The 10,000-nt window shown below is 46.1% G+C and overlaps 1 protein-coding gene across 1 annotated transcript in view; it reads right to left on the reverse strand.

Annotated features, from left to right (window-relative positions):
- Window positions 1-10,000, reverse strand: part of chrd (chordin) — a 32,055-nt gene that overhangs the window by 3,584 nt on the left and 18,471 nt on the right. Inside the window, exons 10-17 of the mRNA XM_034080038.2 lie at window positions 9,590-9,737; window positions 7,405-7,511; window positions 6,235-6,514; window positions 4,433-4,674; window positions 3,893-4,006; window positions 2,331-2,522; window positions 1,133-1,226; window positions 1,006-1,053 (exon numbers count right to left, since the gene is read on the reverse strand). Of these exons, the coding sequence (XP_033935929.1) occupies window positions 1,006-1,053; window positions 1,133-1,226; window positions 2,331-2,522; window positions 3,893-4,006; window positions 4,433-4,674; window positions 6,235-6,514; window positions 7,405-7,511; window positions 9,590-9,737 (1,225 nt within the window). The remainder of the gene's footprint in view (window positions 1-1,005; window positions 1,054-1,132; window positions 1,227-2,330; window positions 2,523-3,892; window positions 4,007-4,432; window positions 4,675-6,234; window positions 6,515-7,404; window positions 7,512-9,589; window positions 9,738-10,000) is intronic.

Here is a 10,000-nt window from a genome sequence, read left to right on the forward strand (position 1 = left end):
TTAAGGTGCTACTACTTTTATGGACTCCGCTTATCGGTCCGGTCCTTTAACGGTTCTGTTATCGGTTCTTTTGGAGAAAAAAGGTAAACCAACAAACAAATTGTGAACAAAACTAACATTGCTTTTTATTTAAATTAAATAGATGATATTTCACATCAAAAGAAACAATGTTTTAACAAATGGTATTAAATAATGTGAAGACAGAACTGCAAACAGAATAGCTGAAACTTTAACAAAGTAAATAACTCAGTTTCCTCTAATCCTAACTCGGTGTGTAGCTGCTAGCACACACAACACCTGACGTGGAAACGTTCCTCGTGGACGGGGCTACAGAGCTGCTGGAGAGACGGTGGAACCCGGTGCATTCCTCCGTCTGGATGTGGAGCGCTTTGGATACATGTTTAGACAAACTGCTCGTGTTGCCGCCCTTTAGGCAACGAGCATCGTCACATCGAGACGAGTAAAGTTGAACCACCTCGGAGCGCGTTCTCTCTGGATCGGAAAGATCGAAAATACTAAAAATAATCATAGACGCATTTTGCAGTCTTTTTGCGTATTAGAAACGAGTTGGCGAAACTAAAACTGCAATATAATGTGTGTGTAGCAATAATACACACGACATATATTTGTTACGTCTCCAGTACCGGTAAGAACGGAACCACGGTCTTTAATAATCCCGTTTAATACCCATCCCTACATCTTAGACATCCGCCTCTATCGAAGCCCCGTTGGGAAACCCCTGCCTGTGGGTCCTTAGAATGAAAACAATGTAAATGACGTCGTATCGGACGTGCATCTGGATCAGCGCCGTTGTTCCCCGTGCTCAGAGGTGTGGGTACGGAGGACAAGAGAGATGCAGGAGAGCTTTGAACTACATTCAGAATTGTTCATGAGATGTAAATGTGTTATAAAGAGCTATTGTATTTCTGATGTAGGCAAAACAGTCCAGACATGGAGAAAGAAAGGACGCAGTACAAGAGGAGAGAATCGGAGAGGCGGACCTACCCTCGGGATGCTCCTCCACCTTCTCAGGACCCGTCACGTCTCTGCTCTCTGAACAGGAAGAAGAAGAGTTAGCATCGTGGCTCACACCGAGCAGCATCTCAGGACTACAGGCTACATGTCTTCTCACCGTCACAGACCGGGCAGCACTGGTGCTCGGGATGGAGGGTTTTGGAGCAGGTCAACACCGGGCAGATGACGGGGTCACAGATGACAGTTCGCTTCTGCAGGGAGAAAGCACGAGGAGTCGGTTCGATGCGTCGGACGACAATCCATATTCAGACGTAACCGAGGGGCGTAACCAACGATTCTTGTAATGCGTTATTTAGTGCCAAATAAAAGCATCCTGATCGACCAGATCCAGCACGGGGACCAGAACCAGCACGGGGGCCAGATCCAGCACGGGGGCCAGATCCAGCACGGGGACCAGAACCAGCACGGGGACCAGAACCAGCACGGGGGCCAGAACCAGCACGGGGACCAGAACCAGCACGGGGGCCAGAACCAGCACGGGGGCCAGATCCAGCACGGGGACCAGATCCAGCACGGGGACCAGAACCAGCACGGGGGCCAGATCCAGCACGGGGACCAGATCCAGCACGGGGACCAGATCCAGCACGGGGACCAGAACCCGTTTACTACGTGGACATCCACGAACTTCAGGGGTTGGACAATGAGGTTTTGATCCAAGCTCAAAGCTGCTAATGAGTAACTTTAAGTGTTTTCAGGTCAGAGGCTAAGTACTTAGCTTCCCTTTAGGCGCTCAGTTTATCCAAACAAAGCCTGTCTTTCAATTGTCGTGCAACATTTTCACTTTTAAACCGGCATGGTTACGGTAGTATTGATACTTTTACCTATAAGTAAAAGACTTCAGTACTTTTTCCATTATCTTCTACATCTACCGAAGCACTTAAGTACACATGTAAAGTACTTAATTCTGAAATGGATACGTTGGTACTTTAAGTATTTTTTATGCAGGATTTCTTCTTGTACCTGAGTGTTTTTAGACGGTAGTATTGATACTTTTACCTATAAGTAAAAGACCTCAGTACTTTTTCCATTATCTTCTACATCTACCAAAGCACTTAAGTACATATGTAAAGTACTTCATTCTGAAATGGGTTATATTTTGGTACTTAAGGTATTTCTTAAGCAGGTTTTTTTGTTGTAACTTTTTTACCTATAAGTAAAATATATGAGCACTTCTTCCATTATCTTCTATTCTTCTTTATTCCCCCTAAATATCCATATTCTATCCTCAAACATTTGTCTAACATCGTGTGTGTGTGTGTGTGTGTGTGTGTGTGTGTGTGTGTGTGTGTGTGTACCTGGCAGCTGCAGGAGAAGCACCGGTCGTAGTTTGGGGTCCACCGGGAGCCGTGGGCCTGGTGCTGGTTCTCAAAGAAGCAGGTGTGAGGGTCTTTCTTCAGTTCCTCGGGGTCTTTCACAAACAGGTCGTCAAACTCAGAGTCCTCCACCTCCCCGCGGGTCCCAAACTCACAGTTGTTCTGCACGTGGACCTGGAGAGCAAACAGGGGGGAGGGGGGGGAGGGAGGGGGAGGGAGAGGTGGAGGGAGGGGGAGGGAGGGAGGGGGACATATCAGATTAGAGTCCTTTATTGTCATTCCAAGCATTCCCGATGGTGCAACAGACAGTGTCAGCAACATTTAGACCAGAGGTGGAGGAAGAGAGGTGGAGGAAGAGAGGTGGAGGAAGTGAGACAGAGAGGTGGAGGAAGAGAGGTGGAGGAAGAGAGGTGGAGGAAGAGAGGTGGAGGAAATGAGACAGAGAGGTGGAGGAAGAGAGGTGGAGGAAATGAGACAGAGAGGTGGAGGAAGAGAGGTGGAGGAAGAGAGGTGGAGGACATGAGACAGAGAGGTGGAGGAAGAGAGGTGGAGGAAATGAGACAGAGAGGTGGAGGAAGAGAGGTGGAGGAAATGAGACAGAGAGGTGGAGGAAGAGAGGTGGAGGAAGAGAGGTGGAGGAAGAGAGGTGGAGGAAATGAGACAGAGAGGTGGAGGAAGAGAGGTGGAGGAAATGAGACAGAGAGGTGGAGGAAGAGAGGTGGAGGAAATGAGACAGAGAGGTGGAGGAAGAGAGGTGGAGGAAGAGAGGTGGAGGACATGAGACAGAGAGGTGGAGGAAGAGAGGTGGAGGAAATGTGACAGAGAGGTGGTGAGGAGGAAAGGTGGTGAGGAGGAAAGGTGGTGAGGAGGAAAGGTGGTGAGGAGCTTTTGTCGGCCACACCTGACTTCTCACGGCTGCTCTCGTGCTGACTTTGTAATTGTTCCAGCAGGGAGCAGATTATGTGTTTGCTATTAAAACAGCTGGACTCTTCTGTGTGTGTGTGTGTGTGTGTGTGTGTGTGTGTGTGTGTGTGTGTGTGTGTGTGTGTGTGTGTGTGTGTGTGTGCGTGTGTGTGTGTGTGTGCGTGTGTGCGTGCGTGTGTGTGTGTGTGTGTGTGTGTGTGTGTGTGTGTGTGTGAGTCGTTATCGTAGCGTAAAATAACTCTTTAACCTCCACACCTGGAAAGCTGCAAATGTGTTTTTGTGTAATTGTCCCTCTGAACCCAACACAACTGTGTGTCTACCACCCACCTGCCAGTTCAAGTGAGTGTGTGTGTGTGCGTGCGTGTGTGTGTGTGTGTGTGTGTGTGTGTGTTTAATTAATGCATTTTAGTTTTAGTTTCTTTACCTGTGTTATGTACGTATTTCATTTTTACAAACCGTCCCCAGTTCTCTGAAGTTAAACGGCTAACATTCACAATGTAGGGACAGCTCCATCGTCTTCTTCAAAGACGTGCTATTCCTCCAAGATATCAATATTCCACCCTAACATTTGTTCCACACCTGCTCCAGGTGACGCAGTGATGTCTGAGAGGTGTACGTACCCGTCCTCGTATCTCCCCCCGGGGGTTGGTCTTGGTGCTGACCTGGATGAAGGCGCTGCCCTGGTCCAGGTGCTGCAGCAGCTCCACGCTGATGTCCTTCAGAACGCCCTGGGCCTGCAGCAGAGGAGGAACGTGCCTTAGTACATATCAAGATACAATTAACTGTTTGGAAGAAGTTAGGGTACACATATGCAATTAATAGATTTAATAAATCTAATATGTATATGAACATAATCTTTTGTTTTTAATGTGCAATAAAATACAAATATTTTCACAAATATAAGAAGTTAAAAAAGTGCAATAGAAATAAAAAATATAATAAAATAATAACCTATATAATCAGAAAAGTAAAAGATTAAATACACTTAAATTAAATATCTATTAAAAAAATAGAAGTTAAAGAAAAGATTTGCAGTAAAGACACGATTAAATATCTATATAAACATTTGAACTTATGTACAAAAAATTGCACAATATACAATATTTAACAACAACAATATGTTAAAATGGTCTATATTCCAATACATGCAGCGTGCGTACCTGTGAGCCGTAGAACCCGGTGAGCAGCCTCTTGTGCGTGGCGCTGCTCTCGTCCAGCTCTCCGATCTCAGCGAGGCCGTGCAGGTGAGCGTTCAGCGTCAGGTCGTCCGTCCGGCTGAGCCCCGTCACCACGATCTCATAGTGAAGGTGGCACTGACGGTCCACTGACACCCAGGCGTGGCCCGAAGCACCCGTCCTCACCGGGGGGGAGACAAAGTGACCGGCCAGGGGGGTGGGGAGCTCTGAGAGGAGAGAGGCAGGAGAGAGGCAGGAGAGAGGCAGGAGAGAGGGAGGAGAGAGGCAGGAGAGAGGGAGGAGAGAGGGGAGAGGCAGGAGAGAGGGAGGAGAGAGGGAGGAGAGAGGGGAGAGGGAGGAGAGAGGGAGGAGAGAGGGAGGAGAGAGGGAGAGGGTCAATGACTTTTTACTTTGACTTCTTACATGTTGAACTCAAATACCTGTACTTTCTACTTCTCACATGTTGAACCCAAATACCTGTACTTTCTACTTCTCACATGTTGAACTCAAATACCTGTACTTTCTACTTCTCACATGTTGAACCCAAATACCTGTACTTTCTACTTCTCACATGTTGAACTCAAATACCTGTACTTTCTACTTCTCACATGTTGAACACAAATACCTGTACTTTCTACTTCTCACATGTTGAACACAAATACCTGTACTTTCTACTTCTCACATGTTGAACTCAAATACCTGTACTTTCTACTTCTTACATGTTGAACTCAAATACCTGTACTTTCTACTTCTTACATGTTGAACTCAAATACCTGTACTTTCTACTTCTTACATGTTGAACTCAAATACCTGTACTTTCTACTTCTTACATGTTGAACTCAAATACCTGTACTTTCTACTTCTCACATGTTGAACTCAAATACCTGTACTTTCTACTTCTTACATGTTGAACACAAATACCTGTACTTTCTACTTCTTACATGTTGAACTCAAATACCTGTACTTTCTACTTCTCTCATGTTGAACTCAAATACCTGTACTTTCTACTTCTCTCATGTTGAACTCAAATACCTGTACTTTCTACTTCTCTCATGTTGAACTCAAATACCTGTACTTTCTACTTCTCACATGTTGAACACAAATACCTGTACTTTCTACTTCTCTCATGTTGAACACAAATACCTGTACTTTCTACTTCTCACATGTTGAACTCAAATACCTGTACTTTCTACTTCTCTCATGTTGAACACAAATACCTGTACTTTCTACTTCTTACATGTTGAACTCAAATACCTGTACTTTCTACTTCTTACATGTTGAACCCAAATACCTGTACTTTCTACTTCTTACATGTTGAACACAAATACCTGTACTTTCTACTTCTCTCATGTTGAACACAAATACCTGTACTTTCTACTTCTCACATGTTGAACTCAAATACCTGTACTTTCTACTTCTTACATGTTGAACTCAAATACCTGTACTTTCTACTTCTCACATGTTGAACCCAAATACCTGTACTTTCTACTTCTCTCATGTTGAACACAAATACCTGTACTTTCTACTTCTCACATGTTGAACACAAATACCTGTACTTTCTACTTCTCTCATGTTGAACACAAATACCTGTACTTTCTACTTCTTACATGTTGAACTCAAATACCTATACCTAATACAGCTGCTAGTTATGGGTACTTTTTACTGAAGTACACTTCAAAGCCTCTTTACTTTCACTTGAGTAAAGAAGTTACTCTACTTTTAAGGATGTGTGTACTTTGTCCTTCTCTGATGTTATGGAGATGTGCATGTATGTACAAGTATCTCACCGTGTCTCGGCGCCTCCAGTCCGCTGTACAGCAGGGCTCTGATCTGACCCCTGACCTCCCCCTCCTGGCTGTGCTTGGTGGCCACGTTGATGAACAGCTCGTTCTGCAGCAGCATGTGGATGTGCCTGGCCTCCAGCCGGCTCCAGCTGCCCTGCGCCCGGCCCGACGCCAGGTCGTATTCTGGAGTCAGGTCGTACAGAACCGAGCGTTTGTTCCTCCGTCGGGGCTTCAGCTCGATGGTGAGACCCAGGAACTCAGAGGAGAGTCCTGCGACCTGCACCTGGAGGGGGAGAGGTCAGGGGGAGGGTGAGAGACGCATTCATGGAGGCTATGTTGGGGGGAAATGAGCAAACCTTTTGCTTTGGATTGGTTGTCTCCGCTTTTATTTCACTTTTACAAAAAAGAAAGCGCACATTTTAGGCAACAGATGTCAGATTGGGGGCGAAAAACCATATTATATTATTTGGAAAAACCACATTATTTATTTACTGTGCGTTTTGTCTATTCTTTGGCAAGTTTATTAAACAAAACAACTAGTATGTAAAGGTGCAGCGAGTTAGTAGCACACATTTAGGCAACAAAAAGCAGATTTAGGACAAAGAAACCAGATGACATCATTTGGAAAGACCACACACCTACTGGTCATTATACCAGAGAGAGTTAGGAACCATTTCAGTGGATTATTTACACAATGGACAGAGCCTTCTCATCGCTGCCCCCACCCTCTGGGGGGACAGAGCCTTCTCATCGCTGCCCCCACCCTCTGGGGGGACAGAGCCTTCTCATCGCTGCCCCCACCCTCTGGGGGGACAGAGCCTTTTCCATCGCTGCCCCCACCCTTTGGAACTCCCTCCCCCAACACATCAGAGACTGCACCGACCCCCCCACTTTCAAAACACTGACCAAGACACACCTCTTCAGACTGGCTTTTAATCTGTGAATTATGCTGTGTTGCTGTTCTAATAACTTTTAAATTCTATTTCATCATGTTTTATCACCACTGTAAAGCGTCTTTGAGCACCTGGAAAAGCGCTTTGAAATGCAATGTATTATTATTATTATTATTATAATGGAATAAAATATATATTTGTTAACGTTTTTAAAGAAAGAAAGCATAATTGTAATATTATCTGTCATGTAGGTCATCTCCAACACGGCACAGACGCGTACCTGGTAGTCCAGCGTGCCGTTATCATGGAGGTTAAAGATGGCCGACCCCACGCCGCCCGTCTTCCCCGGCGTCAGAGCGTCACCGCTGGACATCACGCTCTGAATAGCTGCAGCCAAACAACAACACAGATTCATATCAACAAATCCACTTTGGAGCGAGCGCTCCGGTTCCAATGACTTATCTGAAAACCATCACTTCTCCCCGCGGAGCCTCCCCCTCCTGCTCTGTGGCAGCATGCGAGATGAGGCAATGATTCCTGTCATGTTAACATTTTGCTGGTTTGGCTTTAAGAGGGGAGGAAAGGAGGGAGGAAAGGGGGGAGGAAGGAAGGAGGCATTGCATTCCCTCACGTTCTGCAGCCACATAATGTCTTCCCTTCGCCCGGAGACTCATCATTGAACAGACAGATTCAATTGAACCACTAATCAGGAAGCGTTTCCCTCCAGCAGACACACACACACACACACACACACACACACACACGCACACACACGAGAAGAAGAAAACCCACCCAAGGTTAAGCCTGCCTATGAGCTAACCCTTGTTGAATGCAGCAGGAGGCTTAGCAAAGATCGGGGGGGGGGAAGGGGGGAATGAGAAACAGAGAAGAATTCAGAAATCGACATGAAGACAGAAAAAAGGGAAGGAAGGACGCCAAAGAGAGGAGAGCGAAGGAGACGGAGAGCAGCGCGTTGGCTTTGAATTCTTCACACATAACGTCAAGCTGTTAATCACGGCGCGGTGACCTCGGCGACTTGGACTGAAAAAAACACATATTTGACATATTTGTGTGCACGGTCTCGCGTGTGTGGAGACAATGAAAGCGTCCTTCAAAGTGCCGAGGACACCTTGATGTTCAAACATGCGTCCCAGGGAAAGACCATGTGTGCACGCTTTACATTCCCAAGCAAGCCCTGTCTTTTCTCTGCGTCTCCCTCGTGCATACGCAGCGTTGGGGGGCCACCAAACGAGCCTATAAACGCGGCTCCCCCATCGATAAGACTTGGGAGCACGGAGAGGATCGGTGTTCACAGAGGGCGATGGGAAGAGACGCCGATGGGCTCGCACACATCGACAACAACTCAACACATGTTTTCTAAGTGTCTGATAGCGCCTCCATGGGATGAAGCAGACTGTCCCACCTTTGAACATATGTATATGCGTTGTCATGGTAACTGTCACGCTTATATTAACGCCACGTCCGCAGTCGTTTCCACCCAAATAATGGCCGCTTTGTGTTCGGTACTTCAGTAACATTGTTTCTGCTTTTATTCTAACCCTAGCTTCACATTTGTCAAATAACTTTCGTACGTACGTAATGCCGTTTCTTCTTCGCCAATCCGAATCTTCAAAATTCAATTGATTTTAATCTGATTATTTGTCACGTAGCTTTTGCACTTTCGCTGTTATTTTTGGCACGAACGTTGACTTATTTTTCACATCACTTTTGTTCTAAAGCGACTTCTTAAGTTTTCTTTACCCGAACGATCAAATCAAACCCAATTTAATTGATATTCGCCAAAAGTCACAAATCACGTCTCGGTCACAGGCGTGTCGTTAGTCTGCTAGATTTCGTACTGAAGTAACGCCAGTTCTTCAGTTATAGAAACCCAAAAGTGGAGTTTCTGGTCACAAATCTTTGGCTCTTAAAGGAGGGGTACGTTTGAGAAACCGGCTCGAGATACACTCGTTGTTATATTCCATGGAATGCTCTTAACGTCCCGATAGCAATGAATATCTGAAGTGCTTTGACAAAACATCCATTAAAAAAATATCATCAGTGGAAGCCGTGGCGCTGTAAAAAGCTCGACCAATCATCTGAGCCGGCTAAAGTAACTGGATGGCCTACCTGCCTGTCAGCCTTCCATCGGGGCACACACTGATCTCGTGCCCTCATTGGTCGTGTGCGCGTTCGTGTGTGTTGGGGGAGGGGCTCTGTGAGGAAGGGGCAGATTTTCTCCGGTTGTGTATTTTCAAATTCTAGCCACTCGAGCTGCTTTCTTTAAAACGACCGCCCCCTCCTTTAAGTGACGCCGCTCGTAGAGATGTATTGACCCCAATGTTGACTGATGTGATCACGTGACTTTGCTTCTTCCTCAGTAACTCCAACCCCAACGAGGACCTATTTGCCACTTTTTATACTCATGTAGGTGACAGGACAGATGTGATTTGATTTCCACTTACTGTCACATGACTTCCTGCCGGTGATGAAGCCAGAGATTTGCCGGGGGTCCAGACCCTCGGTGGAGACGGTGATCTCCAGCTGACCTCGAGACAACCAGAAGAGCTCCCGGCTGTTCAGCTCCGTCAGAACCTCGGCGAAGTCCGGATCCTGCACAGAGAGGACGCGTTAGCTGTAGATGCTAAAGGGGGGTAGCGATGTGCCTCTTATGCATATCATGGTGTTGCTTTTCGCCGATGTCACAACATAACCAATTTGAATTACATGTCCACTTGTCTATCTGATCTCACTGAGCGATCTGGACACTACATATGAAGCTTGTTTGCTCAGTATGACCTTCTTTAAATGATGTGTGTCTGAATATCAACTTTCAGACACACGTTATTTAGGCTCTTTCTGACCTAATTGAATTG

Source organism: Pseudochaenichthys georgianus, unplaced genomic scaffold (assembly GCF_902827115.2).
Source record: "Pseudochaenichthys georgianus unplaced genomic scaffold, fPseGeo1.2 scaffold_834_arrow_ctg1, whole genome shotgun sequence".
Lineage (NCBI taxonomy): Eukaryota > Metazoa > Chordata > Actinopteri > Perciformes > Channichthyidae > Pseudochaenichthys > Pseudochaenichthys georgianus.